Source organism: Euphorbia lathyris, chromosome 4 (genome assembly GCF_963576675.1).
Source record: "Euphorbia lathyris chromosome 4, ddEupLath1.1, whole genome shotgun sequence".
NCBI lineage: Eukaryota > Viridiplantae > Streptophyta > Magnoliopsida > Malpighiales > Euphorbiaceae > Euphorbia > Euphorbia lathyris.
In genome coordinates this window covers 13936836-13959580 of record NC_088913.1, presented here as the reverse complement: position 1 = coordinate 13959580, position 22745 = coordinate 13936836, and the positions used below count along the sequence as shown (strand labels likewise).

Sequence of the window (22745 nt, the reverse complement as noted above, 5' to 3'; positions counted from 1 at the left end):
CTTGGATTTCGTGTTTCAACCTCTCACAATTCTCAATTGTATGCCCATAATTGCTGTGGAACTCGCAATATCCCCTAGCTTGTATCTGTGGAGGAGGCGGTGTCTTGTTATAATGAGTAAGAGCTTTCAGCAGCCCCTTTTTCTGCAATCGTTCGAAAACTTTTGCGTAGGTCTGATCAAATTTGGCGAACTGCCTCTTTTCGATAGCATTAAGATCAAGCACTTTCACTGTAGCGGACTCTGTACTCGCACTTGGTCCTCCGGCACTATATCCAGACTTCGTCCATTTGGTATAGGCTTTCTTTGGCTCTCCATCCCCCTCAACTGTTAAAGCACAACTATACATTTGATTGAAATCGGTAAACGGCATATACCGCAACTCATTCTTGATATATGGCAACGTGTTGCCAACCACCATTCGGATCTGATCCTGCTCGAGCGGCTTTTGTTTCATCACTGCGGCCTTAGCCCTCCATCTTTTCACAAAATCGGAAAAGGATTCCCCAGCCTGTTGCTTAGTGCTCTCTAACTCTTTCAAAGTGACCTCCAGCATGGTGTTAAAGCTATACTGAGCGATGAATGACTTCGCTAATTCCTTCCAATCCCTCTTTGTTACCATCGGCAATGCATGAAACCATGTGAGGGCAGCCCCCTCTAGGTAGGTGTTAAACAGCCCTAGGACCTGATCCTCAGTCAGGATCGTGTGCTTCATCACAGCAACATACTGATTCATGTGAGCGGTGGGATCTCCCGTTCCATCGAACTTTTTCATGTCAAGGAGCCAAAATTTCAAAGGCAAAGCTGTTGCCGACAAACAATTCTTCAAGTTATAGAAATCCTGACTTCCGGATCTTCCTCCACGCAAGTCCTGCACTTCCTGTGTGATGTGTTGCTTCCACTCCTCTTCCTTAGCTTTCTCTTTCTCCAGCTGCTTCCGAATATAATCCTGATAATCATCCTCATTCCCAAAGCGAGGACCATCGTTCACCTCATTATCAGCGTGTTTACTGCCATTTTTATCATCTCTCATGGCCAGCTTAGCTAACTGGGCCGCTATCACTGCTAACTGCTCATTAATGTTGTTCACAGAGTTTTCCAATCCGGCCACTTTTTCGTCGGTCGCAGACATACCGGCTGAAGACTGAGTATACTTGGACGAAGATGATTCCGAAGCCACAACTGCCGATTCAGAACTGTCAATCTGTAACTGATCAAACTGCCTAACTAGCCGACTGCTATCTCGGTACCACAATTGCTTAATGATGATGTCTGCGCGAACGGTATCCATTAGTATGTATGCATGATTATATGCATGATTCGTGGTGTGTGCGTTTATTTATTTACGATTATAAGATAAGAAGAACAAACGTTAGTTCTATTTACACGTATCACAACATCTCTCTTCCACCCTTATTCCTCCACACACTCGTTGGTCCAGGTCTCTTTCCTAGGATTTTGGTTTTTGGCTCACATTGCGGTCCAGGGGACGCGTGATGACGTCGATTATTGTGGGAAATTAAATCATCCATCAGACGATACAGTTCGTTTTTGACGTATCCACGTTCAGTGACTAAGAAATCGACCAAGTTGGATTGTCCTTTCGGAATAACTCGTCTTTCGTCCTTTCATGAGACGCATTAGTTCGGGTTTTGACTCCCTTTGAGCGCATCTCAGTTTTTAGACGTGGTACGAGTTATTCTTCTAGTCCAATCGTTCGTTATTGTCAATGACTCGTTCCCTTTTGTTCGCGCGGGTTTATGTCTCGATTTTTGGATTACAACGGGATCTTTTGGATCTATCGAGAGACATAACCACGTGTTTATTTAGTGATGGAATCACTTTTGGATTTTATTTTAGGGAACGGACTCATCGCGTAACGTGTTTGTTCTTAGCGTCGAGGATTCGTTTGCTCATTTTGCTACGTGAAAAGATGGCGAGTCTTATTTTGAGCGCACGATAATCTTTCGGCTAATTACAACTCTTTGTTTCTCCACGGGATATATCATCTCAGTGTGGTTATAGAAAATCAACGTTTCGTTGAATCGCGTGTTTGTTCGAAGCGAGGATATCACCGTTTTCTTTCCTTTAGGCGCGAATTTAAGCAAACACGTATATCGGGCCATATTTCTTGCAGTTTTGGTAACGGTCGAAATGATCGAGTCGTTAGTCAAAACCCGCAGTCTCGTCCATATGGCGCAATTATATGGTTTGGCTTAATTCGGCTTCGAGATTTTAAACGGGGTATACTCTCGTTCGAGGCACGTATTCAACGGCATTGGTTTATTTTCTTTAACTACTCGCGGGATTAACATATATCGTAGATTCAGAATGATTTTGGTCGTTTAGTTCATTTTTGTCTTTTTTATTTTCTTAGTCACCTTTTGCGGACATGTCCATTTCTCTTAAGAATGACACAAGGCATAACGTAAAAGCTCGTCTTTTATTCGGAAGGGACGGGCTACTTGTGCGAAACTTTTCACGTTACAACAAGGTCGTTCGAAATAGAAATGTTCTTCGTTTTCATTTCGTCGTGATCTCGTTTTATCCCAATTTATCTAAAGAATGTGAATAACGGCTACCGTTAATATAGTCTTTTGTATCGAAATGTAACTATCCTTAACACCGAACCGATTCATACTAATACATGCTTACGTCATAACGTATTTCCTGAACACGTGCCTTCAACGGGACACCGAAAGGGACAAGGCGGGTCGCACATGTTCATTCATACGAGATAATTAAGTCGTCTTTAGTTCAAATCGTTTCGATGTTTTAGGGTAATTAGTATGTCGATTCATGAGTATATATTAACGCATCGTCTTATTTTCTTTACATACTTTAGGATTAGACACGCATCATGGCGGTTTGAAAACACGAACTGATTCATTTATCACATCAAAAATAGTAACGGGTAATCCTATGGCAACTTCTAAGGCTACTATATGTTGACACGGCTGACCGCGGGACCTCACAGGACCGCACAGATTCGCCCCTAACGAATGGATGGGGACCCTCTGGCGCCTTACTGTAAGGGGGAACTTACGCTAGCCTCTTTCGAGCGACGAATGGACTCTCGCTAGAGGTTTCGCGGAAATTACCCAAAGGGTTTGCAATAATGCACATGAATGCATATGAAAAGAAGTAAAACGATACGTCCCCGTTAAGGGCTTAATACACGCCTTCCGGAATCAAATTTCTCGCTTCCCCAGCAGAGTCGCCACTTGTTAGACGAGGTGCCGCGACCTAATCTCCCGGGCGGACCGGGGGGTGGACAACCTCATGGCGACGTAAGCGGTGATTGGCGCCGAAAGCAACCAATCGTGGAATCAAGCTGCTCGGCAGGACCGGAGCTCGGAGATATGGAAGAGTCGCCACTCACGAATGGGAAAATGAACACCGATCCCTTGCGGGAGACCGGTGTGGGTTCGGGAAACTTAGGTACGAGCCGAGAAGGCTAGTTCCTTTCCGGAGAAAGGCTACTAGGCACCCCGACATCGCCCAGTTATGAACCACCGGCCTCCTACTCAGCATGTTAGGCGATAACGGACTAATCGTATACTTCTTTAAGTTTAAAATTCATTTGAAACCCTTTTCTTTCTCTTTTTAGAAACCGTTTTGAGCATATATTATTGAAAATCCATATTAGTAAAGAATCACCCATTTACGTTATACATACACAGAGAGGGGGGAGAAAGAAGTGATTTATTTACAACCGCATTTAAAGGTCATGTTGTGTGTTTATTCTACACTAACTTATTCCCCCAAAACGAGTTTATTTACATGGTTCGCACCGTAATCGCCATTGGAACGATTTAGGTGCGTTTTAAAACCCCGTTTGATGATGTTTACCCGAATCGCCGTTGGAACGACTCGAGTATTTGAAAACGTTTGAGATAAAAACCTTTTAATGAGAAAACGTGGTTAAACATACAAGTCAATTTTATTTTGTACAAATCCTTTAAGAAAATGATTCAAAAATTCTATTATTCGCAAAGAAAATGATTTTAATTACAATGTTCGCTTAATCCGCCTTTGGAACGGATTAAGGTTTTAAAACATGGCGTTTTGAAAACGATTTGAACTATTGCAAAAAAACAACTCTATTTATTTACATTAGTAATCTCTAAAAATTCATTAGTTTAAATGATTAAGTTGAAAAACTCTCTTTTTTGTGATTTATTTTCCCCACTTATTTAATGGACTCTCTACCTATTATAATTACATTAATAAACCCATTTAAACTAATATTCACACTCAAATAATACTCATTTGGAACATGGACCCATGAATGGGCCAAAAGAATAAAGAAAATAATTTAGACATATATATATATATACATTTAAATCAAAAAGAAAAAGATATGAAAATAAGAGTTAACACAAAAGAAACTATATGTATATGAAAATAATAGGTACAACACATTTATACAAAAAAATGTGAAAATAATAAGTAAATCTTATGAATAAGAAAATAACATTTACCCAAAAATAATTTCATTCAGTAATCAACAAAATAACCCAAACATCCCAACACTATATATATATACATAACTAATATAGTTTTAAATACCAAAAATAACATATACTAATATCTATCAATTATTTCTTAAAATATCAAATAACTATCATTTAAAACATAGCCTAAATAAAAAGGAAATACATTTACATAATTATACTTATATTTAGAAAATAGTATAAAAAATGGTATACAAATATTATCAAATAATTATACGTGCTAAAGGTCCAAAATAATTTGAAAAACATATATTACATAATTATACATATATATATTAAAGATTAAAAGCTTAAAAGTTAGGAAAAAGGGACTGAAATGGCATTTTTTACGTTTTGGCAGATTTACCGACGGAAAATCCGTCGGTAAACAGTATTTAGTGACAGATTCGGTAAATTACAGCAGCACTCCTAAATGTTTCCAGATTTATTCAAAAGCTTTAAATTAAATCTAATTCAATCGTTTTGGATTTCCGAACTACCAAAGATGGATCATAGTCGAAAACGGAAGTTCCTAAACGACGTTTTTTTATTTCAAAACATTATTTAGAAATTTCTTTTAAATTAAAAACTTATAATTACAACGTTTTCGATACCCGAACTACCTTTTGATCGGATCACGGTTCGTATTGGGATATCAAAACGAGGTTTTTTATTTTAAAACAAAACCGAATTTTATTCAACACGAGATGAAAATTAAATAAATACGCTAATTAAATAAAATGTGACAACATAAATAAATAACTAAATAAATAAAAACTATAACATAAAAATAAATAGGAGAAGAAGATAAATAAAATAAAATAAAAGAGAGTCTAGTCCTCGGATAATACCTTAAATTCGGTATCTGACAGTCGAAGTCGATTGATTCCACGAACCACGATCTTCCGTTTTTAATGAAAATTTAGTAAAATTTGAACTTTAGGAAATTTGGAATTTTTGAGAAAAAAATATTTTTCTCAAAAAAAATTCACTCTCTCTCTCTAAAAATGTTTAGAGTGAGAAAGGTCTCTCCAAAAAATCCTCCCCCCTCTTGCATGGGGATCCGTGCCTTTTATAGGCAAACGGGTCCCCGGACCAATGGGCGACGCCCAAAGGAAATTGGGCGTCGCCCATTGGGGTTGGGCGGCCGCCCAACAATGTTGGGCGATCGCCCAACGGTCGTTGGGCGTTCGCCCGACGTGGTTGGGCGCCCGCCCTACGACCCTCGGGGCGTGCCTCGCGCCGTCGGGCGTGCGCACCCCGCGGCCGCCGAGCGCGCGTTCCGCGCCGTCGGACGCTCACACATCGCGGCCGCCGAACGCGCGCTTCGCGCTACTGGGCGCGTGCGCTCAGCGGCCCACGAGAGCGCGCACCGTGCCACCGGACCCGGGCATTGCTCGGACGTCGAGAGCGTGCCACTCGCGGTGCGTCCGACGGACGCCGAGCGCACGTCCCGTGCCGCCGATTTTCCTTCGCTTATTATTCTTTATATATTTTTCCAAAACTTCCGGAATCAATCGCTTCAACCGTCTTGTTTTTAGGTTTTCGTCACAGGTCCTCCGACTCGGTGTCTACAGGTATTTTTGCACCTTATCCAATTATAAAATAAAAAATGTGTTACACAAATTAATAAAAATAATCTATATAAAAAATAAAAAATTTATTGAACGCAACAAAATCTTGTTTTTCCGGTAATTATGTTGTAGAAATATAAATAATGTTAAATAATGAACATATTTTGTGGAAATAAGAATGATAATTCTGTCAATAACAACTAACTACAAACAACTGTTTATGAAAAGCTCCAAATAGGAGCTTTTCGGGCCGGTTTGGTTCAGCTGTTAGCTAATAGCTGTTGCGGTTGCTGTTTGTAGTTGCAGTAAGTTGTTAACAGTTGCTGTTAGCTGTTTGTTATTAGTTGTTTAATTACTAGTGTTTGGTAAAATTATATTGAACAGTTGCTGTCGGATTTAAAATGTCTAAAATGGACATGTTTTAAATTAATCAACGATTAAATTATAAAAGGGAAAATGTGAAAAAATGTCCATAACATTTACAATTAGGAATAATTTTACTCTTAACATCTAAAACTGTGCAATTTTACCCCTAATATTAGTAAGTTGGGTCGATTTTTGTGATTTAATAATAAAATTGAAAATTAATATTATAAATTTGGTAAAATATTTGAATTTTTTTTGTCCAACTCGTACAAAAGACTATATATATATATATATATATATATATATATATATATATATATATATATATTATTTTCTTAAAAAAATCACGTCTAATCATATGTTTGTGATCTGTTACTAACGATGATAAAGTGGTTAACGTGTGAAGTATAGATAATAATATTAATGACTAAAAAAACAGTGTAATAAATTATTTCTCAAATTGACTTAACTTGTCAATGTTAGGGGTAAAATTGTTTTTGGCTGTCAATATTATGGATATAAATGCACAATTTTAAACGTTAAGAATAAAATTACTCCTAGCTATAAATGTTATGGGTATTTTTGCACCTTATCCTATTATAAAATAAAAAAATGTGTTACACAAATTAATAAAACTAATCTATATAAAAAATAAAAAATTTATTTAATGCAACAAAATTTTATGCTTCCGGTAATTATGTTGTAGAAATATAAATAATGTTAAAGAATAAACATATTTTGTGGAAAAAAAAGAAGGATAATTTTGTCAATAACAAATAACTACAAACAGCGGTTTATGAAAAGCTCCAAATAAGAGTTTTTCGTGAAACGCTCCAAAACGCTGCAGTTTCTAGAGAAAACGCTAAACGCTGCGGTTATATAAACCTAACCAAACGCTATATTTCCTGCGGTTTAGAGTGAAACGCTAAACGCTCCTCCAAAAAGCTAAAACAAACACCCACTTCGTGAAACGCTCCAAAACGTTGTAGTTTCCAGAGAAAATGCTAAACGCTGCGGATATATAAATCTAACCAAACGCTATATTTCATGCGGTTTGGAGTGAAACGTTAAACGCTAAACGCTATATTTCAAGGAGAATGTTGTGGAAATTGTCATTGCCAGGGAAGAGAACATCCAAGGAGATGGGAGGAATTTCGAGCCCTGGATGGTTGCAAAACGTTGTGGAAGAAGAAGGACTCGTGCTCCTGTTGCCCATAATCTTCCTCTTGATATTAATAATAAACAGGTCCGGCTCCAGGATAGTCATGGTAGTAAAGTGTTGACTGATTCTAAAAAAGGTGTGGAGTCAAACACCCCTTTGGAGGTATGTTCTGGTTCCAGATTTGGGGTTCTTCCGGTTGATGGAGATCAAGACCCTGATCCTACTGGTGATCAATCAGAATTGGAGATGCCAGACTTAGAACCTGCAGATCTAGCTGAAAATAAAGTGGAAACCGTTAGCCCTCTTTATGAATCCAAAGAAGTCTCCCAGAATGGCCCTCAGGATCAACTTCCTCATGTTTCAGAGTCAAATAATGAGGTTAGTCTTTCTAGACCCATGAGACTAGAAATGGGAATACCATAGGGGTTAACAAGATGAAGAAACTTAAGGGTAGTCTTAAGACTAGCCAAACTGCTTTTAGTTTCATGGAGAAAATGGGGGCCGCAGGCACCTCTTCTAGGCTCGCAGGAGCCCCTAACAAATATCTGGTTTAGGTGGGCGGGGTCTGTGTTTGCTATCCTCTATTAATGGATTTGTTTGTATGGAATGTTAGAGGAGTGGCAAGCAAGGCGACCCGTATCCATGTTAAAGATCTAATTAAACAGTTCAACCCGTCGTGTTTTGCTTTACTGGAAACTAAGATTAGTGGAGCTAAAGCCGATGAGGTGGTTAAATTATTTAGAAGTTGGAATTGTGTCAGGTCTGAGGCTTGTGGCCGAGCTGGTGGTATTTGGTTATTTTGGAAACCTAATCTGGTTTAGATTGATATCGTTAGTATTGATAAGCAATTTATTCATAGCAAAGTTACTTTCCCTGGTAATAAACCCCTCTTTATTACCATTGTGTATGCGGATCCTATTATGGCCAACCGTAAACGTCTTTGGGAGGCTTTGTTTTCTTTGAGTTCGAGTATGGTGGAGGCCTGGTTCGTTGCCGGGGATTTTAATGATATTGCAGTTATGAGTGATCAAAGAGGGGGAGGGCGCCACTATATTAATAGGTGCCTTAATCATAAAAAGGATATGGATTTGTGTGGTCTAACTGATCTTGGTGCTGCTGGCAATAAGTTTACTTGGAAACATAATAGTACCTTTGTTCGGCTGGAAAAAGACTATGCCAATATTGTGGCCCAGAGCAGGTTTCCGGATGTGGCTGTGTTGAATCTCCCATTTCGTCATTCAGATCATTGCCATATCCTTATCAGATTAGTGAGAGCTCCTCGTCCAAGGGGGAGAGACATTTTAGGTATCTTGTGGCTTGGGAGTCTCACCCTGAGTTTAAGAACTTTGTGCATGATAATTGGAAACCCCATTCTAATGTCTTGCTGGTTGCTGAGGGTTTTAGAAGTAATATGGTGAGCTGGAATAAGAACACTTTTGGCCATATTATTAGAAGGAAGCAGAAAATTCTGAGAAGGATGGAAGGTATCCAACGTATCTTGGAGATTAGTTTTGATCATAGTCTGAGTTGTCTCCTTAGATCCCTCCAGAATGAGTTGGAAGCTGTGCTGAAGCAAGAAGAGTTACTCTAGTTTCAGAAGTCTAGGAAAACTTGGATTAAAGATGGAGATCGTAATACAAGGTATTTTCATCTTTCTACGGTCATTAGAAGGCAAAAGAATCAGATTGATGCTATCAAAGATCCGAATGGTAATTGGATTTATGAGGATGAGGAGATCCGTCTTTTGACCCTCAATTTCTACAAAGAGTTATTTAAAGAAGAACCGGTGAATTTGGATAGTGCTCGGGCTAGGTCTACGTTTCCGACGGTTTGTGAGGATAAGGTTTCTGAAGCTTTTCATCTATTGATCAGAAAGAGATTGGCCAGGTTGTGTTTAGCATTGGTGCTACTAAAGCCCCTGGGGTTGATGGGCTCCCGACTGGCTTTTATCAGAAACATTGGGAAACTGTAAAGGAGGGAGTTTACAGTTTTATTAAAGGGATTTTTGAAGGTTCTGAGGATATTAGGCTCGTGAATAAAACTCTTCTGGTCCTGATTCCCAAAGTTGAGAAGCCTTCCTCTTTCTTACAGATGAGACCTATTAGTCTTTGTAATGTGATTTACAAAGTGGTTATCAAAATCGTGGCAAATAGACTTCGGTGTATTCTCCCTGAGATTATTAGCCAGAATCAAGGCAGTTTTTTTGGAAATTAGGCTAAGGTATAGCAGCGGAAATATAAAATTTTTAACCTATTTCCATTTAACCACAAGATCCGTTAACCGTTATTTCATATAAAGAAGGATAAGAAGAAATACCTTTTGGAAGTTCTATCTACCGTTGCAAACGAAGTGCCCACAACTTCAAAAGAGATAGAAACTGTCTACCAATCTGCCCCTATCCGAAACAGAACTTCCAGACCTCCGAACGACAATCCCTTCGGTGGAAACGTGGAAGAATATGTGTAGAAGCTCCTGTCCAAAAATCGCGACGATCCGACGGTTCAATCTCCGGGAATCCGCGAAATCATGAACTGGCCTGATGTAGGAGTAGTAAAACGAATTTCTCCCTTTTGTTTGTTTTTCTTCTTCGAGTTCCCAAACACGAAATAAAACACGGGAAGATTAATTTAGTATCAACCGTTGAATAGCAACCAAAGTAGATTGCCTCTAACTAATCAACACAAGATCAAGGATAAAAGAAATAGATGAAAATTAATTGATCAAACGAAGCCGTAGAGAAATCTCGTCCTCGAACTAGGGGTGTCGAATTTTTTCTCTCTTGGACTAGGTGAATTTCGAAAATCACAAGTAGGGTATGGCTTGCTTGGATTTCGAAAATCTCAAGGGAAGTGGTATTTATGATCTCTTGTATCTAATCCCTAGTTAGATAGAATTAGGTTACTAAATAGGAATTCCATTCGGAATAGAATTCCTAATTATTATCTCACTATACATCTAATATATTAAGGATAATAATAATAACCTTATTGGATAATAATAATAGGAGTATATTAATCTAATTAAAACTCCTAACTTAATTGTCTCTTAATTAATTTAATTCATATTCCTAATCTAATTAGGATTAACAAAATCAAATTAATTATTCATGTATATCACTACATGAATTTCGACCCCCTTATGTCCATGGGCCTTATTGGGCTCAATTGGGCTTCTATCAATTAATTAACATCTATCTCTCTTTTAGGTTCCAAGTCTTATGTGTGATCCATTAGGTTCTTATTGCTTCTAGCCGTATGCAACGTTATTAAATTAATTTTCAAAGAATTATATTTAATCTTTGCATAACGGAATGATGTACAGAGTATGTGATTAGCAAGTCCGTGATCATTCCCCCAGAGCTATAAGAAGACAGGTTGATTCTGTCGTTAACCTTTCCGTATTAGTTACAGTATAATTCGATCCTTTATCAACTACATCCTTGAACTGAATCTTATGACTATGGGTGATGTCAAGTCACATATAGCGAGACGTTCGTTTTACTTGTACAGGTCGAGTCAACTCAAAAAGATAGGTTAAGTGAAATCTATATTTCTTACTCTTAAGCTATCACATTGCAATGATTTAGAGTCGAGTCTTCCACAAGCGATCCATGGATGTATGTCCCATTTATCGGGAGTGATAAATGCTCAATCCAATATATAACGACTCCACAATTACTTCCTGTGATACCCAACGTCTACTGTTCACACTCCAGAGTCATCTCTGTTAAGGATCGTGTTACACCAGAGTCAAAGCATCACATTCTGTAATCCAGAATACCAATTAATATTCCTTTGAGTCTGAGGATTAGTTATACCTATTAATACCAATGAGATGAACAGGTGACAAGGATGAATCTACCCATCCTGTTATCTCAAATCGGATCCCCAATCCTAATGAATAACGTTTCATCGGATCTATGTAACTGTCCAGATATCTGTATATATGAAGCTTGTGAGATCAGCTTTCTGTTAGACAGAAGACATTGTTACATACAAGTCTCAACAGTGATATGTCAATCCCAAACATATCACTTGACTTGGGGTGGTTTTAAGTTTATCAGTTTACTATAAAGTTTTGTCTCACTTCATGCTTGTATGAACACTTTATAATCACTTTAAATAAACTTACGAATTTCCTTTTATTAGACTTTATTTAGTGCTTAAAAGGGATTGCCTTTATATAGTTATAAAACATATATCTCATTAAACAAATGATATAAAGAACAATTCATTTACATTAAGTTTGTATCCTAGAACAATTGTCTATAGGACACTAAACCCCAACAGTTTTGTCCCGGGGAGACAGATGATGGACAATATTGTTATTGCTCAGGAGATGGTTCATTCGATGAAGATCAAGAAGAGGAAGCGTTGTATTGTGGCTCTTAAGCTAGATCTTGAAAAAGCTTATGATCGGATCAACTGGAGTTTTCTCTTGGATAGTTCGAGGAGAGCTGGGATTCCGGATAGTTGGAGGAATTTAATTGAAGCTTGTATTTCTTCTCCTGTCTTTTAAGTGTTGATTAATGGGGATTTGTCTGAGGAGTTTACTCCTTCCCGGAGTATCCGTCAAGGGGATCCTATGAGCCCCTTCTTATTTGTTATCGCTATGGAGAGGCTTACTCATCTTATCCAACATGCTGTTATTTCTGGGAGGCTTCACCCGGTTTCCATTAATAAATTCTGTCCCCCGGTCACTCATTTGTTCTTTGCGGATGATGTGATGATCTTTGTGGAAGGTAGTAAGGATCAAATGGGTGTGATCATGGATATCCTTACTAACTTTTGTTCTGCTTCTGGTCAAAAGCTTAACATCCAAAAGTCTAGGATGTTGTGCTCCAATAATATAGACCAAAGGGTCTGTAAGAACCTGAGTAAGATTTCAGGTATCCCTCTTACCAAGGCTTTAGGGAACTATCTGGGGGTTCCTCTTCATAGTGGAAGGGTTTCTAAGGCCTCGTTTAAAGAGATCTTTGATAAAACTAATAATAAGTGTGCTAATTGGAAAGCTAAGTCCCTTTCTCTGGCGGGCCGGCTTACCTTGATCCAATCAGTGAACTGTGCTGCTCCTAATCACCTTATGCAAGCTTGTAAACTGCCGGAACCTGTGCTTAATGGCCTGGATAAAATCAATCGTCGTTTCCTATGGGGGAACTCAGACGAAGGAAATAAAATCCATCTGGTTCCTTGGAAGGAAGTCTACCAGCCTAAAGAGAGGGGAAGTTTAGGGATTAGACAGGCCAGGGACAATAATAAAGTCCTGTTAATGAAACTTCTTTAGAGAATGTGGCAATCCCCGTCGGCTCTTTGGGTTCGGTTATTGTGTGGTAAATACAGAAAGGATAAAGCCTTTGGGGGCCCAAGAGAGAGAGCTCTGAATAGTTCCTTCTTATGGAAAAGGGTAAATGCTGTGTTCTCAGAGTTTTGCTCTGGGATTGGCTGGTCGGTAGAAAATGGCAGATTTATTAGTTTTTGGAAAGATGCCTGGCTAGGGACGAAGCCTTTATTAGAGGAGTGTTCTTCTCTTCCGCCCCTGGAGTTTCGTGATTGGAGGATTGCTGATATGGTGGATTCAGAGGGAGATTGGATTTGGTGTAAATTTGAGGCTTTCCTAAATTTGGAAACGCTCTTGAAAATTCGGGGAGTTAAGGTGAGTAGTGATAAGGAAGATGGGGATATTCGTTGTTGGTCCCTTACGAACAACGGGGCCTATTCTTGTAAATCTGTGTTTGAGACATTCTTTATCAACCTGGATTCTCCTTCTTCTGTCACTTGGAAGAACATTTGGGCCCTGAAAGTTCCCTATCGCATTAGGAGTTTCCTGTGGCTGGGTACTAAAGACAGGTTGCTCACGAACGTTGAAAGAAAAAGACGTCATTTAGTGGAGGTTGATACTTGTAGTAGATGTAGAGTTCAGGCTGAAACTACCTGCCACTCTCTCAGAGACTGTGAGAAGAGTAAAAAGGTATGGAAGGAAATTCTCCCGAGCCATTTACTTCCGAATTTCTTGGCCTATCCGGGTAATGATTGGTTTATAGATGGAGTTAAGGGTTTGTTATTACCTGAGCTGGAGCATGGAAATATCCTCTTTGTTGTTGTGTGTCACCAGCTTTGGCAGTGGAGAAATGCTGATATTTTTGGAGAAGGAGCAATCATCTTTCCTAATTTACTTGCTTTTTTCTCTAGGAAAATTAATATCATTATTAAGAGCTTTAAGGAGGAGTGTTTATCTAATACTTACAAGAGGAATGCGGCTCACTTGATGGGGTGGAGTAGACCTAGTGAAGGGACTGTGAAATTAAATACTGATGGCTCTTGTTCTTCGGATGGCAAAATTGCAGCGGGTGGTGTCTCTACCTTCCAGGCTCCTCCGGATTTCCTTTTCTCTCTACTTTCTGATGACCGGGTTGGGGTTAGCTTTCCCAGGCTAATCCCGGGTTAGTTTGTTTTTTTTTTGTTTTTTGTTTTTCTTTCCTTTGCCTACCAAAAAAAAAATATTGTCCTGATAAATAAAATAAATACTTTTTATTTATACAATTCATCCATATATTATTATTTTTCATTTTTTTAATCTTATTTTTACTTAGTTTTTCATTTCATAGTCTACACATACACAATGCACACACAACTCATTCTCTGTTGTTAATCGCTTCAACTCGCCAGTGGCCTAATATCTCACTCACAATAAAAATTAGAATTCTTTTATTATTTTTATTTTTATTTACTAATGGTTACAATCGAAAAAAAAAGTTAACCGACCAAAATAATGGGTTAACCAATTAGTGGTTAACCAAATCTAGCGGATTAGTGTATGATTAGTGTTTTTTAAAAAACCAATCAAATGGTTAATCGATCAAATTAACCTTAATAAGCCGGTTAACCGACCACATACACCCCTATTAAGAAACAAGTATTGATAGCTATTTTGGACGCAAACAAATTAACATTTACTAGTTACCCGCACTAATATGCAATAAACAACAACAATCGAATTAAACAGGTTCTTAGGGCATCTCCAAGTAACTACAATATCTCCATCTCCAATCTCCATTTTTTAACACTAAATTTTATTTTTCTTTCAACCCAGTGCGCCATTTTATACCGTAAAAAGGAATTTCTACTATATTTCATTCAATATATGATTTTTATTAAAATAAAAATTCATTCTTTAAAAAAAATTATATGTTCATGCCGAAATGCAGTAAACTACAATCTCCACGTCATTTTGGTGTGAAGACAACCGTTGCCAAAAGAGCATCTCTATTATCATAAATGGCATGCGTTGGAAATGCCCGCAATGTACGAAATAGATGTTAATATCTAACCACTCTCAAAACATTGTTATTATTAGAAGAGTTGCTTTTACAGCAACTGTGTATTGGGTGTGGTTGACTAGGAATAGAATTGCTTTTGATAATGGTCTTTTTTGTAAGGATCAAATTGTTAAGTGTTTTTAAATGTAAAAATGAGATTATGTAAATCTCAATCTTCCAGCTTGCTGTGGAACAAGTGGACCTAGATGTATGAGTTGTCCTTTAGTCATTGTAAAAGTTTTTTGGCGCTTAATAAGATTTTTTTTTTTTTGATATTTCCATAAAAAAAACACATGTAATAATAGATTGATGATAATTAAAGATGAATCATCTTTAAATGGAACATTCTTAAGTTAGAATAAAGAAAATGCAAGGGTAAACATGGAAGAAAGAGACAATCTCTGTAAAAAGAGAAAAAGAGATGAAAGATGATGAAGCAGAAAAAATAAAAATAAATCAGTGATCACATGGAGGTTTTAGGGAAGACACTTTTTTTTTAGGGTAAATTACATATGTGACCTCAAAACTTTACACGTACTTTTATTTTGACCCCTAAACTTTACATTTTACTAATATAATAGTCCATTTTAAAAAGTACCAAATGATAATCTTAAAATAAAAAAACAAATTAAGAATTAAAATTGTTTAGAACTATATTTCTAATGCAATCACGTTTTTTGTATTTCAAATCACAATTTTGGAATATTTCTCACTAAACAATCATTTTTCATCTTCTAACCAAACAACAACTAAATTACCTCAAAACTAAAAAATTCAAGAATTAAAATTACTTAATATAATATGTAGCATAATGGATGATTAACTACTATTAGAGTGATCATATTGATTAATGTTAAAAGAAGTGATGATGCTAGTAAAATATGAAATTCAAGAATCATAATGTTCGGTTTTAAAATTTAAAACCCATAATTAGAATAAGTCCAAAATTTGGGGGGCATTGGTGGATTTTACCCCACTTTTTTACTTCTCTGTGTATATCTGAAGTGTGCTTGGCTGTAATGATGTTTTCAATTGACACCCAAGATTTTATTTTTTTCCCCAAAACGATGCAACCCATTATCCAATTCTAACCTAACCTCTCAATTTAGGGTTTTTTTTTTTTTGGATCCAAATAGGGTTTCAAGAAGAGGGTAATAAAAAAGATTAAATCTTGAAGTTGTTGAGAGAGTTTGTTTGACCCCACTATGAAAAAGTCTTATCAAAAGGAGAAAGAATGGTCAAGAAAGTATGAAAAAGATTAAACAAAAGGGGGCAAAAAGAAATTTATAATATATAAAAGAAAAGAGTCTCTCTACATTTCTACAGGTCTTTCCAGTTTCCATTCCACCAATCTTAGAAGCTGTCATCAAACACCCTTTGAAAAGACAATTACATGGAGACAAGGGCACTTTTATAATTAAAAAAAATCTGATTTTCATTTAAAAATTAGAAATGACATCTGTTATTGTCAAATTAATTAAAGATATAATACACATTTCACTCTAGGAGTGTCAATATCGGTTGTAAACGTGTCATGTCGACTTATTCAGGTGACCCATTTATTCCAACTCTGACCCAACCCATGTAATCCCTTAGAGCATCTCCAAGAGACTCTTAGTGAGCTCTCTAAAAATAATATAAATAATTGACTCTTAGTGATTTAAGAATGGTTAAAATATATCATCTCCAACAATGCTCCTTATATTCACTCCTTATTTATTATTTTATTATTAAGATTATTCTTTATTGTTACATTACCAATAGTGTGAGGAGAGAGACACATCAATAATAAATTATTAATAAAAAAATGAAGTTAGAAGGCACTAAGAGGTGGAGAGAGACTCTCTATTAATAGAGAGGATGGAGAGGCTCTTAGTGATTTGAGGAGCCACTAAGAGGCTGTTGGAGATGAATTTTCATTCTGCCTCCTCAAATTTTAACTTAAGAGCCAATTTAAGAGGCTGTTGGAGATGCTCTTATTTAAATAACTCTCTATTATCCTTAAAATACATCCAACCTAAAACATCAACTATCTGGTAAATTTTAAAAAAATTCTAATTATTTATCTATTTAGCATTTGCTATTTGCTTTTTGATACGTGGCGAACACTTTCACACATGATAAAATGTGTCTTCCATTTTCCACATCTAATAAATTCTACCGAGAAATATAAAATTATTGAATGCAATTATATAAGAATTCGGGATAAACACTAAAATTTTGGTAGCAATACAAGTATTATTAGGCCTATCACTAATAACTCCATACCTATTATAAAGGGGGAAAACAGTAAAAGAACCTACACAAAGGTGCTTTTTGTAACTCCTTTTTTATATGTTCACTTATAAGGGCTTGAAGGGAACAACAGGTAAACCAAACAGACACTCGGAAAAAAAAATGTTTTGATTAAAATTGAAAAACAACCACTCATAACTATGGCAACGGAAATAGACACTCAAAAGGAAACGCACAACAACCCATAATCTGTTAACTAACTAACATATAATAGCTGCAATTTCTGACACGACAACACTATTTACAAATATTGTGACAACAGCAATTGCCAACACTAATTAGGACTTGTTTGGCTACTTACTATTTGCTGTTTCTGTTTACCGGTTCATGCTCCTGGTTGTTGTTCTCCTTTGAAAAAAACTGTTTTTCTAAAAAGTAGAGATTTCCTGCCTTTGTAAAAAGCTATTTTCCATATGTAAAATGCAAACAAAAAGTATCTAACCAAGGACCTCAAACTCTATCTTTTAAAATGAAAAGGCAAACACGAGTGAAAAAAAATAGGCAACCAAACACCCCCTTAGAGATATAAAGCTAAAAGCAAGACAGGAATGAAGGAAATATTTCTGATATCTATATTCATAAGTATTCAACAAGTTTGATAAACATCCATTCAGAAAAATTTCCCATTTCCTTAAAATCCCAAAAAGATATAAACTTTTACATCAATGAAGCAACCCAGCATCAATGAGTAACAAAAATCCACAAACTAAAAATGAACAAAATAAACATATTCAAGTTAAATTTCATGTTTAACCAGTAGCAGTTTTTCCCTTCTTGCTGCTACTGCTCTGCTTCAATCAAAAACATTAGGGGTTAAATGGATCTGCTATTTGTTAAGAGCTTCTCCACCTTCCTCTCATCAATGGAAGGTAATCTAAAAACTAACCTCCATCTGCTCTAATATCCCAGACCCGACCGGAAAACCCGAGCACCAACTCCATAGTTGGATTCTGCATTGAGAGAATAAAGATTCACACAGGTTCTTTCTACTAGTTCAAACCTGTGAATGATTATACTCCTATTTACAGAGTAACAGAGGCGTATTTCGAAGTCGGAAAAAAAATGACTTTCAACTTTCAAGTCCCTACTTTGCAACTTTTTTTCTAATGGGGTTGGTTAGTCAATTAAAAGCTATAGCTAGAGGTATAAACAATTTCCTAAACTTAGTTAGATTTAGACCTCCATCTTCCATATCATGTTATCTGTGCTGCTATCGTCTTTCTCTAGTGCGGCAATTTTTGCACGGTGGGCTGCTAAAGCTATCGAACTTTTTCCTTGATCGTCCTGAGTTAGCTCGCAAGCTTCACTCATGGAGGCCGACCTTAAGTCAGCGGGTGGGATAAAACAATCCACTGAAAGGCCTGGAACATTGAACGCGACCTCTTCAATCGTCCAGGCTTCTTCCATCTTTGTCTTGGTATGGCTCATTGCCATCTCACCGAATCTGTAAAGGGTGACCACAGATCGACCTGAGTGAGCAATCATAATCCCCTCGACAGATCTGTAATCGTCGAGGAAGGAGTTGATTGTGGTTTCCCAATAAACAGCATCACCGCCATTAGATTGGATGCGAGTGAGATGAGAATCCTCCATATGAACAAGGAGACCCGTCTTTTGGCTAAAGTAACCAAACAAAACGTGCCTTATGATCTCAGCTGGGCCTTCACTTCTAGCCTTGAGTGTCTGAGGATCGGCGCAGAGTTTAAGGATAAAACAATCCTCACCGTTAATCTTCTTCTCGCCTATGCACCTCGCATCAGTGAACATACTAGCTGTGGATCTCGGATCAAGACCCTGAAACAGTAAAAAAACAATCGATTTCCCACAAATAAGCAAACTAACCAAAAATCAAACATGCACGAGCCGAGTAAGTACGTCAATAATTAGCTCACCTGAAGGGCACGACGCAAGGGTCTAACGGGTCCTTTTGCGGTATGAGCACCGAGCCAAGGTGTGTGCCTCCAAACAAGTTTGCCATTGCAACCAGCATGAACCTTACTACCCCCAACAGCAAGCTCAACATACCACATATCAGGATTCATCTGCCAGAGCACGAACCCACCCGACTCAGCACCCCTTGCACCATTCCTGTTCTTCACAACCTTTGTAGGGGTTTCAAATTCTGAAGCTATCATTCTAACCTTCCCCATAGCATAAGCATTTCTGATGGAGTTCTGTAACTTCTGCCCACCAGAGGCTGCTGTGTATTGCTGAAGTATGTATTGTGCAGACGAAGTTTCCTGCAACAATATAAAAAACAATTTTTAAAAGAGTAATTTTATAAAAAAATTCTTACCCAATTGAAAGAAGTTCTTTATTTCCACTATTACTAAATTTAAGAACAGAGAAAATGAGGGTTTCTGTCCACATTTGTAGAAAAGCCAAACTTCAATAATGCCAGCTAGCAGCAACCAATTTTTCAGATTAGTACCAAACAATTAGTTGTTTTATTCTGTGTACTTTTGATCTGTTTGGTAGCCGAGAAAAACAAATGGAAATTAAGGAATGCAGCAAAAAGCTAAATCACTGGTCTCAAATTTCTGAAGAATCTGAAAAAGAAGAAACAACAGTTTTAAATAGGACCCAGAGGTCTATTTTTCTCGCATTTTCTCACTAGCCAAACAGAAAATTAAATAGGACCCGGAGCTCCATTTTCCCCTCATTCTCTCACTAACCAAACAGAAAATTACATAGGACCCGGAGCTCCATTTTTCCCTCATTCTCTCACTAACCAAACAGAAAATTACATAGGACCCAGAGCTCCAGTTTTCTCTCATTTTTTCACTAACCAAACAGAAAATTACATAGGAACCTGAGCTCTATTTTTCTCTCATTTTCTCACTAACCAAACAGAAAATTAACCTTAAATAGAAAATGTGAAAAAGAAGATAAATCACATAGTTAAGAGTGCCACATCAAATACTTCAATTTAGCAAAAGAAAAAGTTGGAAATCCAAACGGACATTTTACTAAAAATTGATTTTAGGCATAAAACGAGACTAAGAAGAAGAGACAGAGTGAGAAAAATTACAATGGGAGTGTCCTTGATGCTAAGATGAGGCAAAGGGTCCAAACTGCTAACGTGCACCGGAGCCAACGGAGCACCCATAACACCAAGCAGCAACCTCAGATCAGAACGGCGATACGCCACACTACTAACCGACGGAGTTCTCGATAATTGCCCTTTCATCCACTGACCTAAACCCGACCCAACCCGTTTTGACTCACATTCACCGCCATCCGGATCCGGACCCTCAATCAATGGAGTCAATGTCTCTCCGACGACCGGCCTTAAACTCCCTGATCTCGCAACCAACTGCTCCGGCTGCGACGAATAGACATTAGAATAACCATTACCACCGCTACTCTTTTTCCGGCGAAGCAACCCCGAAATCGGAGAAGAAGAAGTTCGAGAAGGGCTATTAGAACGGGAACGAGATGGAGAAAGGCCGCGAACCACTTCTTCTTTAAGAGCGGCGAAGAAGCCTTGCTTCTTTTCCATTTGAGTGAGTAATTAGAGAAATTGAAAGTAAGGGAAGAAGAAGAGGAGGTGGGATTTGGGGAAAAGGGTATCAGAGAATGTGGAATGAAGAGGGGAGAGGGTTAGTTAAGGAAGGAGGCGGCTTCTTCATAGAGAAAGAGAAAGAGAGGGAAATAGGTGGAAAGTAGAGAGTAAATAGTGGGAAAATAGTTCGAGGAAGACTAGCTTCAAGACTGTGACTTTTCAATCTGAGTGATTTTGCTTTGTGAAGAGAGAGAAACTGAGAAAGATGAAGAAATGAAAAAGATTGTGATATAGAGAGAGAAATTTTATAGACATTGATTTATTTATATTTTAATTATTTTATTTCATGTGCATATTCTTTTTTGTCTATTATTAATTTCAGTTTTTTTTTATATATATTTTTTTTTTGTGACAAACAAGATTTTCTCAAAACAAAAAGTTATAAAGATTTTTTTATTGCTTTATGTTATTAATACTTTTTAATACCATAATTGAAAATTGAGTTATAATGGATGAATTTATATATTGATTTATGGAAAATTTACAAAACTGACTAAGGGTCTGTTTGGGTATTTATTGTTTGTTGTTTTTTTTTTTATAAGAAGAGAAGAAAAAAAACAACCAAACAAAAATCTAACCCGGGATCAGTCTAGGAAGACTGACCCCAATCCTATCCTCAAGAAGAGAATGTAACAGAAAAGAAGGAGGAACGGAAATGGTAGAAACACCTAACATCCCCCCATGCCCAGCAGCTGCCAAGCGATCCGCCACGCGGTTTTGCTCCCTATAAATATGGGAGAAGGAAAGAGAATCGAAGGCAGGACGAAGCCTCAAGATGGCTTTAATGAGATTCTGACTCTTAAGACAAACAGCCTGTCTATCCGAAATCCTGTTGATAGCCTTCAAATTGTCAGACTCCACCGAAAGTCTTTTAACACCCATGCGAATGGCGAGTTTAATGCCAGACAAGATCCCCCAGAGCTCCGCAGTAAAGGAGGAGCCCGTACCTAAGTTATGGGTAAACCCAGCCAGCCAGGCGCCACCAGCATCCCGAAGAACTCCACCAGCAGCAATTCTACCATTACCCAGGGTATTTATTGTTTGTTGTTTCTGCTTCTGTTTTTTTTTTTTAAATGAAAGAATGATTTATTAAAGTTCCAATTGGAGAAAAGAACAAATAAAGGGTGGTGGAATAGAGATCCACTCACCACAATCAGACACAGAAACAGACGCTCTAGCTAAACTATGAGCTACTTGGTTCGATGATCTTTTAATGAATACTAAAGAAAGAAGAGATATATCCTTCAATGATCAAACCAAACAGGGACTCCACCAAACTACTCCTATGAAAAGCAAAAACCAGCAGTTGAGAGTCGGATTGCATAACTACATTTGTGTACCGCTTGGATTTGAGCCAGTTAAGAGCTTCACGAAAACTAAGAGCTTCAGCTAATAGGGGATCCGAATGTCCTGCAATGATTCAATTTTTTGCTCCTATGAAGACATTCATAGAATCCCGCAACACGAAACCGAACCCGAGTCTGTTGTTACTGAACAAAGCCGCATCAAAATTCAATTTGAGGATTCCCTGGGACGGGAGAGACCACCGACTCGCTGCTTTTGGACTCGTGGGAAGGGAATTTCACACAGCTTGTGCCGATCTCCATTTTGACAGCAGAGTTGTAGCATTACTACACAAAATTCCAGGAATTTCGAACAACCTGTGTCGATCTCCATTTTTACTCATGTTTGTTGTTTGCCTTTGGAAAATGCTGCTTTTCCAAAAAGCAGATATTTCCTACTTTTGTAAAAAGCTACTTTTCAGCCGTAAAAGGCAAACATGATGTGTCTAACCAAACACCTCAAACTCTGCTGTTTAAAATGAAAAGACAAATAGGATATGAAAAGTAGGCAACCAAACACACCCTAAGGGTCCATTTGTTTTACCTACTGTTTGTTGTTACTGTTTGCTGTTACGGTTTACTATTTGTTGTTGCTGTTACGGTTTACTGTTTGCTGTTGGAAAAAGCTGATT

The 22745-nt window shown here is 37.6% G+C and overlaps 1 protein-coding gene across 1 annotated transcript; it reads right to left on the bottom strand.

Moving 5' to 3' along the window:
• Positions 1 to 17754: 17754 nt before the first annotated feature.
• On the bottom strand, positions 17755 to 20996 carry LOC136226570 (uncharacterized). Its single transcript, XM_066015135.1, has 3 exons — positions 20237 to 20996; positions 19098 to 19445; positions 17755 to 18999 (listed from the first exon to the last, which is right to left on the bottom strand). Exons 1-3 carry the CDS (start codon positions 20705 to 20707, stop codon positions 18379 to 18381), a joined length of 1440 nt encoding a protein of 479 aa, XP_065871207.1. The 5' UTR covers positions 20708 to 20996; the 3' UTR covers positions 17755 to 18378.
• Between the last annotated feature and the right edge of the window lie 1749 nt (positions 20997 to 22745).